The sequence below is a fragment of the Phyllobates terribilis genome, unplaced genomic scaffold (assembly GCF_046119375.1).
Source record: "Phyllobates terribilis strain yellow unplaced genomic scaffold, ASM4611937v1 Scaffold_1__5_contigs__length_1240528914, whole genome shotgun sequence".
Classification (NCBI taxonomy): Eukaryota; Metazoa; Chordata; class Amphibia; order Anura; family Dendrobatidae; genus Phyllobates; species Phyllobates terribilis.
The window spans coordinates 894553962-894570491 of record NW_027362761.1 but is presented as its reverse complement, the minus strand read 5'-3'; the positions used below and the strand labels follow the sequence as shown (position 1 = coordinate 894570491).

General features: G+C 40.1%; 1 protein-coding gene across 1 annotated transcript in view; it reads right to left on the bottom strand.

Annotated features, from left to right (window-relative positions):
* The window catches only part of LRIT3 (leucine rich repeat, Ig-like and transmembrane domains 3), a 69614-nt gene extending 53362 nt beyond the window's left edge, over positions 1-16252 (bottom strand). The window contains exons 1-2 of the mRNA XM_073655467.1: positions 16068-16252; positions 4309-4781 (exon numbers count right to left, since the gene is read on the bottom strand). Coding sequence (XP_073511568.1) covers positions 4309-4781; positions 16068-16183 — 589 coding nt within the window. The 5' untranslated portion in view covers positions 16184-16252. The remainder of the gene's footprint in view (positions 1-4308; positions 4782-16067) is intronic.
* Between the last annotated feature and the right edge of the window lie 278 nt (positions 16253-16530).

Genomic DNA, 16530 nt, shown 5'->3' with positions numbered 1-16530 from the left:
GGTGAAAAAATATTAGTCACCTGAAAAACAGTTACGTAGATTAACCATGAGTTTGGGAATGGTCAAAGAAAGTGCTGCAGTGGCTTGGGCAGTGGCTTGAGCCTTGATGGTTTCATGATGCTGAACCCACTCTACAAAATCCTGGATCAACTGAGCCAGGTTTTCAATTTGATCAACCACTGCTTGGAGGTGATCTATAACTTGGAGGCCTGTCATTAAAGTAATGGAGCTTTGTTCATGGTAGACTGACAGCTCTTATTAGACCTTCCGCAGACAGGCTTTGCATAAGCCACTCCCAATAGCAAGTCCCAGGGAAACTGTGGCCTTCACCCTTCAAACCTTAAACAAGAATCTGGACTTACGCAGGGACCCCTGGGTTACATCCACAATGTGGGTTCTGGCCGACAGAGCAGACTGGCAGAGAGAAGGGTCATAAATTCGGGTTATTATTACCAGAAAGTATAAATCAGGTATAAAAATTTGAGAAATAGTGGTGTAGTGAAAATACAAGAAGTCAGGAACTAAACAGCAGAAAATGCAGGATAGTAGGACTAGACAAGCAACAGGCTAAGGTAGTTACAAACTATGTCTACTAAAAGTTGTTACTGGGGGTTTAAATAGGGAGTGGTCCCACCCAAGGCTTAGAGTAGAGAGCACCCCATAGTAAGACATAGACTCCCTATCTGGCCGGGACCTCAAGACCCAGCCAGACTACCATAAAACAGAACCATGTATGCATCCCCAAGCCAAGTGCCATTGGCAGTGGAAGTGGCAGAGACTAAAGCTATAGGAGCATGTTCAGACAAGGACGTAACATATGTGACTGGAGCCTAAATGTCTTGCTCGTACCCTAGTAATTCTGCTATAGGAATAGGAATATTTAAATCTTTAATAATCATACAACATATTAACTATACTCAAACAGATATTCAGTAACTTTTCAATAACTTTTAACAAGCTTATGATGAAGTTTTACCTTCCAGATTCAAATGTATTTATGGGACAATGACCTTCACTATAAATTGGTCACCTGCATTTGAAAAATTAACTTCTAAAATAAAATGGTTGTTCCAGAGATAATATAGTGTCATAATGAGTGAATCATGTATTTTTTGTGTGTAAATATTTCATTATACGATAATCACTTTGAAGAGATTAGTTTTTGCTTTGACTTTCTGTTAATCGTGTCTATAAAAAGCAAAATAAAAAAATCCACAATGATTTAATTGATAGACAATAAACCATATCAAAGTCCATAACAGTAAGTCATACACTGAAGGAGATGTTTGGTATAATAAGCATGTCACGTTTCCTCGGTCTGATGTGGAATGGTTAATTAATTAAAAGGTTTAAAAGCAGGTGAAATAAGGAAGGAGGCTAAGGATGTGTGTTGGTTGAAGTCATGACTATCTGCCTTAAGCACATGACTGAGATTAAATCATTTCTGGAGTACAAGGCTGCTAATTGGGAAATCCCTGCTAATCCTGCCCCTCATAGTACAGTTAACTCTGTATAAGACGGTTTATACCCAGGTGCATCTGTCAGCTAGCTAAACTAACATAATAGCCCCAATTCATCATTGCCTTTGCGTCTTTTTTTCCCAAGTTTTTTGTGTTTTGTGCCTTTTTTTGTTGGTCATTATTATATTTGCGCTTGTTTTGAAGTCTATTTTATGTGTGCTTGCTTGTTTTCCGCATTGATTGTGGATGAAGTTAGCGATTCCAGGTGTTTTCACCTAATGCATCAACCTTTTCTTTTAACTTTGCTCCTAATTCATAAACCGCATGCGCCATTTTGATGAGTTTGGCACCCAAACAGCAACTAATAACACGAGACAAAAAAGGAAAGTGACAAAAAAAATGCAAGGGACAAGGCATACCCCTAAACCTAACATGATGCCTCTCGCGGCTAAAAGCCTACAATTATACGGGCAGGTAGGATCATGCTCTATTTAAAAATGGCTTAGGCTGATTGGAGGAGGGCTCAGTCAGAGGGCGTGCACTACAAAGATCAAAATTTGATATCAGCCTAAGGCTACAGAGACCTTTACATACACCAAATATACTTCTATGTAAAATGCTTCCCCCAAACTCAATATTTCAAGTCAGCCACGTGAGATTAAGAGTACGTTCACACTGCTGTATATTCTCTCATGTGAGAGAATCAGGAGTTTGTTCCGAGAGTCATCTGAGTGTGCTCTGATTCTCTCACGTGAGGGAAACTCAGAACAGGTGTGGAAAAGATGGAGAACGTAATTTCTCCATCTTCTCAACTATCTGTGTGGGTACATCAGACAGCACTCAGATGACATCCAAGTGCAGTCCAATCTTTCACTCACACCATAGACTTATATGGGTGAGCGTGATCCAATCACCGGATGAACTTGCGCAACATCAACAGATCTGCACAAATTTTATTACTGTCAATTGCGAAATGACTGATTCAGTAAGTCAGTGGTAGCCAATGCTTTACTGGTCTTATACTTTACTAAAATGCATCATTATTAGAAATGACTGCAAAAACCTATGTACCAGCAGTAATATAGGATTTACATTAACAACCAGGGTTCCTTTCTCGGAAGCTGATATTGATGGTCTATAATTAGTAAATTGGTCGAGTACCAACTCCTAGGCACCTTACATGGAAGCTATCATCAGAAAATCACCCATTGTTTAAAAACAACCCGTCAGCACGATTTTATAATGGAAAATAAAAACATGGCTGTAATGGCGTCTGTCTCTGGTCTTAGACTGACAGGTCACTGTTGAAATTTTAAGCAGAATAGGCAGGAAGAGGGTCCGTGTAATCACAGATAGGGAGAAGACCCCGTGCACAGTCCGGCCCCAGTGCACCGAAATTAAAGAAGAACCACAAAGCCGATTTCTTCACCAAAGGCATCAATTTAATCAGCATTACAGAACCATTACAGCCATGTCTACTTTATATTACAAAATCTTGCTGACAGCTTCTCTTTAAGGTTGTATGTTATGACAAATGTAACAAGACATTCTTTATAAAAATCTTTTGCCACCTACCAGGATGATGAAGATGAAATGAGGGTGGACATTTCAGCAAAACAATAATCCCAAACACAAGCCAAGGAAGCTGTCAATTGGTTTCAGAGAAAGAAAATAAAGCTGCTAGAATGGCCCAGCCAATCTTTATACAAAGTATTAAATACATTTCAGTAAGCGTCTTCAATACTTTTTTCCTGTGTCATTTCTCATTATTACACATAACATCATTCATGGAGATCTATAGTTTGATTTCTTTGCCTGTGTGGATTGGATGGGTTGTTACCGACATCTGGTGAGAATTTCATGTCAGTAGAACCTTTAGAAATATATTTACTTAGAAAATTGGTTTATTACTTACTTCACCCACTGTATATGGATAGTCATGGGACTGTTTTTGGATGAAATTAGCTGTTTTTATAATGTTATACAAACCCTGTAAAACTAAATTACACTATCTTACAAAATAAATTATATTATTTTTCTTTCAGAATTTTAATAGATTGTAACACATTAATTATTGCAAAATGTTCAGCTAAGTCATGCTGACTTGTGCAATTTTAGTATCTGGCTGGTAAAAAAAACTTGCAAAAAAATTAATAAAACAGACAGAAGTAAATAGGGATGAACTGTAAAACCAGACAGTTTGCTTAGCAATTTTTGGAATTCCCATTGAAATGAATGAAGAGAGCCACCTCTCCATTTCTAAAAAAAAATAATGTCTGATTCGAGAAATAACCTTAGGTGGTATTGATGAGACATTTATGGTGTATCCTGTGTTTATGCCATAAATGTAGGAGATAAAAATACCTATTTAAGCCTCACAATTTGGAATTTAAAGGGAATCTGTCACCAAGTTTTGGTATGTAATCTGAGAGCAGCATGATGGAAGGGCAGAGACCCTGATTCCAGAAATGTATCACTTAATCAGCTGCTTGCTATAATTTTCTAAAAATCACTGTTTTATCTGCTGCAGATTTACTAATTCTCTGAATGCTGTGCTCTGTATAACCCTGCCCACACCTCTGATTGGCAGGTTTCTGTCCATGTACAATGTATGCAGAAAGCTGCCAATCAGTGGAGGGGGCGGGGTTATACAGAGCTTATGAATATGGAGGACTACATGGCAGCTGGTTTACTAGTCCTCTAGTGATAATCTCCTGCTAATAAAACAGTGATTTCTTCTAGCAGATTAGATGGCAAAAAATGGTGACAGATTCCCTTTAAAAATACAGAATATACATTTTCTAGCAAACAATATGTGTAATCCATCAAGTGCATTTTCAGACTTTACCTAGTACAACTCTTTGGTAAAGTTGCTCTGTTCCCTTTAATGCTGGGCTGGAGAATGGAGTCCAGATGTCCAATAGATCCAAAGGCAGAGTGGTAAGCTTATTGCTGGATATGTCAAGGTATGTAATGTTCCTCAGGTAGCGTGCTGCCTCCGCTGAGATTGTTGCTATCTTATTATTATGTAGGTCCAGGGTTCGCAATCGAGGCATCTCTAATATAGATTCCCATGGAAAAATCGATATCAGATTACCATCCAGGCGTAATTCATGCAGCTGTTTTAGATTGTAAAAGCTGCTTGAGTCAATGCTAGTAATACTGTTGTAGGTGATCCAAAGATATTTCAGATCCACCAGGTAATAGAAGGCTTCAGTGGGAATTCTACGAATAACAGTTTTTTCTACCCGAAGTTTAATAGTGTCAACAGGAACATTGACGGGAATGTCAAACATGTCTGGATCATTGCACAACACAGACCTGAGATGACAAAAAAGAAATTGATGTTAAGTTGATAATATTTTCACATACCAAATGGTAGCTAAAGTGAAGAGTCATGTTGGATCCCAATCTTTGTTTGCCAATATTGTGACATAAATACGTTTGTGTGAAAAAAATATTAGAGGAGTAAAACTTACTCTGGCTAAGGTTCCAGTGCACAACGGCCCCTTTATCAGATACGTTTGTAATAAGTAATAAGGACCTCCATCGATCAGTAAGTTATACCTATCCTACCCCTTGTACTCTGGCCAAAATTTGACTGAAAAAATAAATGGGGTGTGCTAATTTCTTAAGGTCTTTCAAACTTTTTTACTTATGAAAAGTGTCTGAAAAAATGAACGTGGGTAAGAGGACCCGTAAAATTCACCAAATTTATTAAAATTGTGTGGCGCACTATATTGGTGGAATGTACTGTGGATTACCAGCTCCTCCTCACTATCGGCCTCAAGGATACTGCTCTCTCCTGGTTCTCCTCCCATCTCTCTGACCTCTCCTTCATTGTATCTTTTGCCGGCTCCTCTTCGCCTTACTTTTGGGGTTCCTCAATGTTCAGGATTAGGCCCCCTCCTCTTTCACTTGTATACTGCCCCTATTGGCAAATAATCAGTAGATTTGGCTTTCAGTACCATCTCTATGCTGATGACACTCAATTATACACATAGTCCACTGACATTACACCTGCATTATTACAAAACACCAGTGATAGTTTTTCTGCCGTCTCTAACATCATGTCCTCCATCTATCTGACACTGAACCTGTCAAAAACTGAACTCCTTGTGTTTCCTCCCTCTGCTAACCTACCTGTGCCCGATATTGCCATCTCCGTGTGTGGCTCCACCATTACTCCCCAGCAACAAACCAGGGGAGGAGTCCTGAGGAGATAATTTGCATATTCCCACTGCATTTTGGGGTAAGTGAAGAGTCTCCGCGAGCTCAAAGAACACTGGATTTTGGCTGTTGGAGCTGAAAAGAGGACATCGGTAAACCAGGGGAGGAGTCCTAAGGAGATAATTTGCATATTCCCACTGCATTTTGGGGTAAGTGAAGAGTCTCCGCGAGCTCAAAGAACACTGGATTTTGGCTGTTGGAGCTGAAAAGAGGACATCGGTAAACCAGGGGAGGAGTCCTGAGGAGATAATTTGCATATTCCCACTGCATTTTGGGGTAAGTGAAGAGTCTCCGCGAGCTCAAAGAACACTGGATTTTGGCTGTTGGAGCTGAAAAGAGGACATCGGTAAACCAGGGGAGGAGTCCTGAGGAGATAATTTGCATATTCCCACTGCATTTTGGGGTAAGTGAACAGTCTCCGCGAGCTCAAAGAACACTGGACTTTGGCTGTTGGAGCTGAAAAGAGGACAGCTTTTTTTTTAAGCTTTTTTCACTGTTTTCAGAACATTAACAATAAGAACATGGAAGAGTCCAGGAGCCATTTGGTGAGCTGCATATCCTGCTACATGTTCACAGACTTGCCAGTGGAAAAGCCAAACTTCACATGCCAGAAATGCAAGCTTGTGTCCCTGTTGGAGGAAAAGTTGCGAAATCTAGAAGAGAGGTTAACTACTTTGAAAATCATTAAGGAAGGTGAAGAGTTCTTAGACAGAGCAGAATTATCTCTTCATGATTCAGAAAGAGAAGAAATTCGAACTGCACCTGACGAAACAGGAATGGAAGCATGTGACCCACAGAAGCAGGAGGATCGAGAGGCAGTCAGCACCCATACTGCTCAGGAACCAGTACCAGGCTCTCACGCAGGAGAACCATGAAGAAATACAGCAAAATAAGACTTTGCCAGCAATGAATAACCTTGTAAGCCCTCAGAATCCTCCTGGATGGAGAAAGAAGAATGTTGTGAAGAAAAAACGGAGAGTGGTGGTCATGGGGGATTCCCTGTTAAGAGGAACAGAGGCCGCTATCTGCAGACCAGACATAACCTCAAGAGAAATGTGCTGTCTTCCAGGAGCAAAAATTAAAGATGTGTCTGACAGGATATCAAGACTCTTCAGACCTACAGATCACTACCCATTCCTGCTAATACATGTGGGGACAAATGACACCGCAAGAAAGGACCTGGAAACCATCTGCAGTGACTTTGAAGACTTAGGCAAGAAAGTGAAAGAATTGGGAGCGCAGGTGGTCTTCTCATCCATCCTCCCAGTGGATGGCCATGGAACAATGAGGTGGAATAAGATTCTACAGGTGAACAACTGGCTACGTCGATGGTGCCGTCAACAAAGATTTGGATTTCTGGATCACGGAATGAATTACCTATACGATGGACTACTTGCTAGAGATGGGGTGCACCTTACGAAGACTGGAAAACATGTATTTGGAAGTCGCCTTGCTACACTCATCAGAAGAGCTTTAAACTAGAACAATGTGGGAAGGGAAGCAAAAGGCCAGAAAAAGCCATACAGCTGACAAATACTATTGAGATCTCTGCTACTGGAAGTGGAAAGGAAGAACAAAGACAAAACAATTTAAATAATAAAAATATGGGAGGAAGAGAAACCAATCACAAACTAAAATGTTTTTATACAAATGCACAAAGCATGGGCAACAAACAAGGAGAATTGGAACTACTAATGCAGGAAAAGGAATATGATGTCATTGGAATCACTGAAACTTGGTGGGACGATACACATGATTGGAATAAAAGGCTAAAAGGATACAACTTATTTGCAAGAAACAGACTTGATAAACGAGGAGGAGGTGTTGCATTGTATGTTAGAAAAGCATATATCTGCACAGAGATTGAAGCTTCAGAGACTGGGAGTTCTGTGGAAACTGTTTGGGTAAGAATACAAGGAGAGAACAACGGAAAGGACACCATTGTAGGCATTTACTACAGGCCACCTGGGCAAGCTGAAGATATGGATGAACTCTTTATGTATCAAATGACCAAGTTCTCCAAAAAATATGACGTAGTGGTCATGGGAGATTTCAACTATCCAGACATTTGTTGGGAATCTCTCTCAAGTAAAACTAACAGGTCAAGAAAATTCTTATCCTCTCTTGCTGACAACTTTATCTTCCAAAAGGTAGGGGAGAAAACAAGGGGATCTGCTACTTTGGATCTAATCCTTATAAACAGGGAGGAAATGGTTGAGGAGGTAAAGGTGGCTGGGACCCTAGGAGGCAGCGATCATGCTATTATAGAATTTTGGATAACTAGAGGAGGAAGACATGTGAAGACTCAAACTTCAAGGTTAGATTTTAGAAAGGCAGATTTTAAGAGACTCAAAAAGAGAATAGGAGGGATCCAATGGCTGGATGTCCTTAAGGACAAAAATGTCCAGGAAGGATGGGAAATTTTTAAAAATGAGATTCTCAAAGCACAATCGTTAACAATCCCGAAAAGTAGGAAGAATGGGAAGCATTTAAGGAAACCAGGATGGATGAACACAGAACTTAAACACATGCTAAAAAGAAAGAAAGAAATGTTTATTAAATGGAAAGAGGGAGGCATATCTAAAGAAGATTATAATGCAGTCTGCAGATCCTGCAGGGCACGTATCAGGTTAGCTAAAGCTGACAATGAATTAAGGCTTGCAAGAGATGTCAAAAGCAATAAAAAAGGATTTTGGGGGTATGTCAAAAGTAAAAGAAAAGTCAAAGATGCTATAGGATTTTTACAGGATGAAAATGGAGAAATGGTAAGAGAGGATGTTGAGAAGGCCGAACTTTTTAATTCCTATTTTGCATCTGTTTTCTCTCAGAAAGAAAATGTAACATCAACTGATCTTCACTGTCCTTTTAAAGGAATAGAGGAATCCAAGTTATCTGTAAACAGAAAGATTGTGAGGGAATATTTAGCTAACATAAATGAGTTCAAGTCTCCAGGTCCAGATGAATTACACCCCAGAGTACTGAAGGAGATCATAGAAGAAATTTTAGAACCACTCTCCATAATCTTTGAAAATTCTTGGAGAACAGGAGAAGTCCCAGAAGACTGGAGAAGAGCAAATGTTGTTCCTATCTTCAAAAAGGGGAAGAAGGTGGACCCAGGGAACTATAGGCCGGTGAGTCTGACTTCTATACCAGGAAAGATCTTTGAACAAATTATTAAACAACATGTATGTAAGTACATGGATAAGAATGAAGTGATTAACCAGAGTCAGCATGGGTTTGTAACTATCAAGTCATGTCAGACTAACTTAATTTCCTTCTATGACAGAATCACTGACTGGGTGGATCAGGGAAATGCTGTAGATATAGTATATCTTGACTTCAGCAAAGCATTTGACAAAGTATCTCACACCATCCTTATTGAAAAAATGACCAAGTATGCAATGGACCAGGCAACTGTTAGGTGGATTCATAACTGGCTTAGTGATCGGACTCAAAGGGTGGTTGTAAATGGCTTCACATCCAGCTGGATGAATGTCTCAAGTGGGGTACCACAGGGCTCCGTCCTGGGACCTGTATTGTTCAACATCTTTATCAATGATTTAGATGAAGGAATTGAGGGTAAACTGATTAAATTTGCTGATGACACAAAGCTAGGAGGGATAGCTAATACTAGAGAAGAGAGAGAGAGGATTCAAAAAGACCTAAATAAACTGGAGCAATGGGCAGCAACCAACAGAATGGCTTTTAACAGGGAAAAATGCAAAGTACTACATCTGGGCAATAAAAATGAAAAAAGCATATACAGAATGGGAGGAATAGAGCTAAGCAACAGTACATGTGAAAAAGACTTAGGTATACTAATAGATCATAGACTGAACATGAGTCAACAGTGTGATGCAGCAGCAAAAAAGGCAAATACAATTCTGGGATGTATTAACAGAAGCATACAGTCTAGATCACGTGAAGTCATTATCGGTCTTTACTCCTCTTTGGTCAGACCTCATCTGGAATACTGTGTACAGTTTTGGGCACCACATTTTAAAAAAGACATAGACAAACTGGAGCAAGTTCAGAGAAGAGCGACCAGAATGGTGACTGGTCTGCAAACCATGTCCTATGAGGAACGGTTGCAGGATTTGGGAATGTTTAGCTTGCAAAAAAGAAGACTGAGAGGAGACTTAATAGCTGTCTACAAATATGTCAAGGGCTGTCACATTGTAGAAGGATCATCTTTATTCTCATTTGCACAAGGAAAGACTAGAAGCAATGGATGAAACTAAATGGGAGGAGACACAGATTAGATATTAGAAAAAACTTTTTGACAGTTAGGGTGATTAATGAGTGGAACAGGCTGCCACGAGAGGTGGTGAGTTCCCCTTCAATGGACGTCTTCAAACAGAGGCTGGACAGACATCTGTCTGAGATGATCTAGTGAATCCTGCTTTGAGCAGGGGGTTGGACCAGATGACCCAGGAGGTCCCTTCCAACTCTACCATTCTATGATTCTATGATTCTAACAAGCCAACTGTCTTGGGGTCATACTTGATTCAGATCTTTCCTTCACTCGTCCCTACATCTGATCACTCGCCCGTTCATATCATCTACACCTCAAAAACATTTCTAGAATTCAACCCTTTCTTACCTTTGACTCAGCAAAAACATATTCATTTTCATCTAGACTATTGCAACTCTCTACTAATCAGTCTCTCTCTTACTAAACTCTCCCCTCTCCAATCAGTCCTGAATGCAGCAGCCAGGATCATATTCCTCACCAACCGCTACATCGATGCCTCTATCTTGTGCCAGTCATTGCACTGGTGCCCACCCTATTTATTATATTGATGGCTGGACCGTACAATTCAAGCACTTTTTAGCATTTACCTTTCGTGACTCCCCCATTTCCTCATAGGTTGTAAGCTTGCAAGTAGGACCCTGACTCCTCTTGGTATCGGTTGATTTATGTGATTGTTATTCTGTAATGTCTTTTATTGTCTGTACAAGTCCCCTCTAAAATGTAAAGTGCTTCAGAATATGTTTGCGCTATAGAAAGAAATATTATTATGTACTAAAGCTCAGCCGGAGTAAATCCAATTTTTACCAAAATTATCATTTCAATTAAGCCATTTCAAAATAAACTGCGCAATAAAGGCAATATTTGTTGTCTTCTAAAATTATTCATTTTATTATGCTATTGATAAGTCTGACTCAATATTCGCATGTAGGCTCCGATTGATCATTGCCTTTGTGCCTATTTGTTGTCTAGTTTTCAGTTTTGCACCCAATTAATTATTCTATTTGCGCCTTTCTTTAAGTCTATTTCAAAGTCTCAAAATTTGGCGCAATTTTACTCCAGTCCCCCACTGGTGTTTTTTTGGAGTGTGCCAAAATGTTTGCCACATTTTTGTGAGTTTTGGCCCCAAAAGTCGTAAAAACTGTTCAAGACAGGAAAAAAAGACTTTGTGCCAAATTCATCAATCGCTTGCACAATTTTGAGGAGTGGCAAAAAACGACAACTAATATCATAAGACAAAAAAGGAAAATAAGTAAAAAACAAAAAAACAAAACGCAAATTATGAATTAGGGCTGTAACGTTTTCAAGAAAAAAAATGCAATATTTTGTGGAATTGGCTGCTATCTTTTGTTGCAGTTTTACTGTTAAAAAAAGTGCTGCAGCCAGAAGTTTGTTTGAAATCGGTAAAAAAAATATGAAAAGTACTAGATTACTTCTCTCTAGTTGAAAAATGCCACAAAAAATTATGGGAAAACACATGTAAATAACATTTTGCCATTTTGTACAGGCTAAGGGCTCTTTCACATGTCAGTATCTCCGGTACATGTGGTGACAGTTTCCACACGTACTGGAGACACTGACACACATAGACCCATTCAAATGAATGGGTCTGTGAGCGTCAGTGTGTTTTCACGTCAGTGTGTCCGTGGGCAAAACACGCTGACATGTCCATTTTTTATACGCTGCACGGGCCGCAAAATGTCCGTGTGTCATCTGTGGACACGTACTGGCGCCTGGGAATCAGCAGTATAGTTTGCGCTGGTCCCAAGCACCGTGTGCTGAACGCTGCCCTCATCATTGTTCCCTGCTGGCGCTGCAATCAGCACCAGCAGGGACAGTGATGAGAGTAGTAGTGTCTGCTCCCACAGTGTCAAACTGTAAATATAAGAATAAAAAAACTTATACTCACCTGTCCTAAGTGTCCCTCTCTGTAATCCATGCGACCGATCACGCCGAGAGGGTATTTTTTTATTCTTATTTTTACAGACACTACTACTCTCATCATTGTCTCTGCCGATGCTCGCCGCAGCGCCGGCAGGGGACAATGATGAGGTCAGCGTTCAGCACCCGGCGCTTGGGAACAGCGCTAACTGTACCGCTGATTCCCAGGCTCTGGTACGTGAGCTCCTGATGCGGCACATGCATGAAACACAGGTGCACACGGACATGGATATCTCAGATACTGGTTTCTCCAGTACCAGAAATATCAGGACGGATGAAAGAGCCCTAAAAAACGCTGCAAAAGAAAGGCATGTGAAGGATGCCTTAAGCTCACACTTCCACGTATGTATGTGTCCGTTTTTTTTTGCAGATAGAACACATACTCATTATAGTCTATGGGCCTTTTACTTGTTTGTTCCTTATTTTGCTGATCATTGGTCCACAAGAAAAAGAACACGTCTAATTTTCATCTGATTTGCGGGTGAAACTTGCCCATTCCAGTTAATGGGTCCACAAAAAAAAAAAAAGGACAGCACATACATGCCATTCATTTTATATAGACGTGCGGTGCTCAATTTCACTGACAGTTTGTTTGTTAAGCGAAGCCTTGTGTGAATCCGGCCTCAGGCTATGTATCCACGGTGTCTTTTTCAGGCCAGTAAACTTCATAATCTGCCTTAAAAAGTGCTTAAAAAATGTTAAAAATAATAAACATATGCACTTCAATAAATGACAGGTGGTTTTAATTGCAGCAGGATCTTGCTTTCCCACACACAATCAGACTTTTGTCTCTTAGAGAGGAGTTCACATTGGCAGGGTCCTGGTATAAGGAGAAGAGCCTTATTGTGGCTACCAGGTACACATTAATTGCCCAATTTCTCATTTATTTCTATTTTCTAGAGCAGTAATGCTATTCAAATGTCATATGTTTCATGTTCTGTTCACATAGTTAGCGTTGCAGTGTGCTACTTTGTTTTTTTATTTGTATATGGAGGTAGCTGCTCCTAGTGAGCACCGGTACACACCTATTTCTTGTTTTCGATGTGCCGGTCAGTTTTTTCTCAATCCTCGGACTGGCAAGTGGCTCTCCTGACTCAGCGTGGCGGCATGTTTTTCTATGCAGCTGTCACGCTCGGGTCAGGAGAGCCGACGGCCAGTCTAAGGATTGCGATGTGATCTTCGCAAGAGTAATTCGGCCATCTGACTGCGCCCTTAGTGACAGTCCCTGTGATGGTACCTCCAGCAATCTGCAAGTTGTACCTATCCTTCCCTTTTAATTATAGCTGAAATTAGGCTAAAAAGTGAATAAGGTGTGCAATTTTTTTTAAAGACTTTAAAACTATCCTATTTATGAAGAGTGTAAAAGACATAAAATTCACCAGGTTCATGGCTATAGTAAGTTATGGCCAGCGGTAAAGGGAATCTGTCAGTAGGATCAACCTTCCTAAGCCGTCTATATGGGCATGTAGGTCACAGGAAGCTGAATAAAATGATACCTTGATATCTGCGGTCCAATGTCTTATTCCAGAAAAATCCAAGTTTTTCTGATACATAAATGAACTGTTCAGGACTTTGGGCCAGACACTGATCTGTATGAGAATCCGCCTCCAGAATATTTTTAATAAAAGGGAACGTTACAAATGTGAATCATGTAACTAACATGGGACAGTAGAACGGAACTTTGTTTCCTTACATTTGGTACAGCTCTCACTATTATTATTATTATTTAATGGCCTTTGGCTCGGTCTTCAGGTATGGTAACTTGAAGGATGCAGGCTCTATAGGAAGATCAATCTTGTGCAAGCCTAGATAGGTCCACCAGGGTCTTCTCCACTTTTATCTTGATAGTGTCAAGCCATCGGGTTGCTGGTCTTCCTCTTTGCCTTCTTCCTACTATTCTTCCGACCATGATGTTCTTCTAAAGTGATTGCTCTCTTCGTATGATGTGGGCAAAGTAAGCAAGTCATAGCAGGATGATCCGTGCTTTGAGTGACATGACTGACTTGATTTGTTCCAAAATTGATTTGTTTGTTCTTCTTGATATTGTTGGTATTGATAACATCCTTCTCCAGCACCACACCTCAAGGGCGTTGATTCTTCTTCTGTCTTGTTTCTTTATCGTTCGTTTCGCACCCGTATGTTACCACAGAAAAGACCAAACTACGTACGAGCTGTGTCTTCATTGCCAGTGAAATATTCCTCGAATTGAAGACCTTGTCCAGTGACTTCATTGTTGATTTGCCCATAACTTTTCTCCTATTGACTTCGGGTGTCGTTGCTGCGTCTTGAGTTGTCATTGATCCAAGTAGGTTGAAGTTCTTTACAGCTTCCAGTTCGTCGTCATCCATCTCAAATGTGTCACAGTTGTACCTGGCGGTAGTCAATATCTTTGTCTTCTTTGTGTTAAGTAGCAGTCCCATGTTCAAGCTTTCCATCTTGACACTCCGTAATAAGTCATTTGTTCCATCTATGTTTGATGCTATCGAAGTTGCAGTTGTCACAGCTCTGCTGTATTAGAACATTATTGCTGCACTGCCTGCCTGTGAGATGGAAGCTGAAGCTGAGAGGAACCTGCAGATGTGTCAGTAATAATCACACACAGCTCTGCAGTGAGATCAGGGGAGCAGAGAGCGGCCATCACACATCACACTGGTAACGCCCCTTCATGTAATATAAGCTCTGGAGGCAGATCCTCATGTACTGCAGATCAGTGTCCAGTCCATAGTCCTGAACTGCTCATTTACATATAAGAAAAAAGTAGATTTCTCTGGAATAAGACATCGGATGGCAGATATCAAGGTATCATTTTATTCAGCTTCCTATGACCTACATGCCCATATAGACGGCTTAGGAGGGGTTATCCTATTGAAAGTTTCCCCTATAAATAAATAAAACATAATGCAGAACGTCAGCCCAGAAATAGTGGGTGTAATTACAACTATGCACTGAGTACAGCAGTAACTGTTTAGTGCTACAGCGTCACCTATATAACTGAAACCGAAAGGTGCATGAACTAAACTTAAAGGGGGGTATATCTGCACAAAATGTCATTCAAACCAAGCACAGGAGCTCTGTGCATCCTTGACAAGACTAATCAGTTCGGTGCACCTTCCCATCTACCTGCTTTCTATCTGTCTCCATCCTTTCTGGGTTCTGTAAGACTCCTGTGCTTGGTAAAAAAAAAAAAAAAAAAAAAATGAGATAAAATGTGACTTCTTTGTTGGGGTCCTGACAAATAAATCACACTACATATCAGCCAGTGCAAAAGTCTTCAGATAGGATGATTGGTCTGGATGGGAAACTGTACAGTTCGACCACTGCATCAGGACACATTCAATGTCCGTTTGCTAATGCTGTGTTCACCTTTGTTTATTCCAGTTCCTGTGCTTGGTTTGAACAGTCATTTTGTGCTCACAGACTCACTTTTATTTTCTCCCTGCTCATTCTTCTGATTAAACAAGAATATGTTCTCTTTAAGGTGGCAACACACATATCTGTAAGTCGAAAGACTGTTTTTATTTTATTAATTGCAGGTGTCAGTGGAGGGTGGGTTTAAAGGTGACCAGACAGATAGCACAGCTAAAACATTGGACATCAGCATCCCCGTGTTTTTCTTTTCTGAGGCATAACATTTGTAGCATTTTTATCTGAAGCCTTTCTTAAGTCTTAAAGCTGAAATGTTGCAAGATGCAAGTCTCTGATTCTTGCGTCTATATTTTTGAGTGATAATTGTGCTTCTACCAACACCCAGCTGGGTCTACCAGAACCATACAATTTAAATGGTTAGTGCGGCCCTTTGAATTTAGCATGTTGCAATAACAAAATCAGCATGTTCTCTATTGGCATATCCATCCATGATCTATTTAGACATTCATCTATCCATGATCAATCTATTAAAATTTGAGAGTCCTCAGTGGTTGATACCTTTTAATGGCTAACTGAAAGCATGGTAACAAATAGCAAGCTTTCCAGACTACTCAGGTCTCTTCACCAGGCGTAGTATGATGAAAAAACCGGAGTTGCTATTTGTTACCATCTTTTCAGTTAGCCATTAAAATGTATCAACCACTGAAGACTCTCAACGTGTAATATTTTTCTATCTACTGCCTAACACAGTACAATAATATTTTCCCTGCATCTATCTTATTGGTGCTGTCCACAGATAGTATCTGTAATGTACTTACCTTGCCCCAGTCCCATCACTTCTCCCATGAAATATACAAGTGCACTGTGAAGGACAAAATGCCTCAAGTTTGGCAATAGCTTGGACTGCAAAATAAAAGAATATATAGAAAATCATGGCTTCTGAGCAATTAAATGGAATTCAACCACTGTTGAGACCTCATTGTCCAAGCCATGCAAGTGGCTTTCTGAGAAATAATGCTAGGATGGTATACACTCATTTAGTAATAGAAGATTACAAGAGATTAACAGAGATCTAGAGTTACTTAACCTTCAAGTGTGTTCTTCAGAGGATTGCAGGGTCACAGTATGCACATATAAACACATACATTATGTAAAAGTTTTATTTCATCAAGTACAGCTTATATTGATGAAGAAATGTATAGTAGAATTGTGCCTGGATCTGGGAAACTGGAAATGTGGATTTATGGACTGATTTAATTGTAAAAAGTATCTTCAGATAGG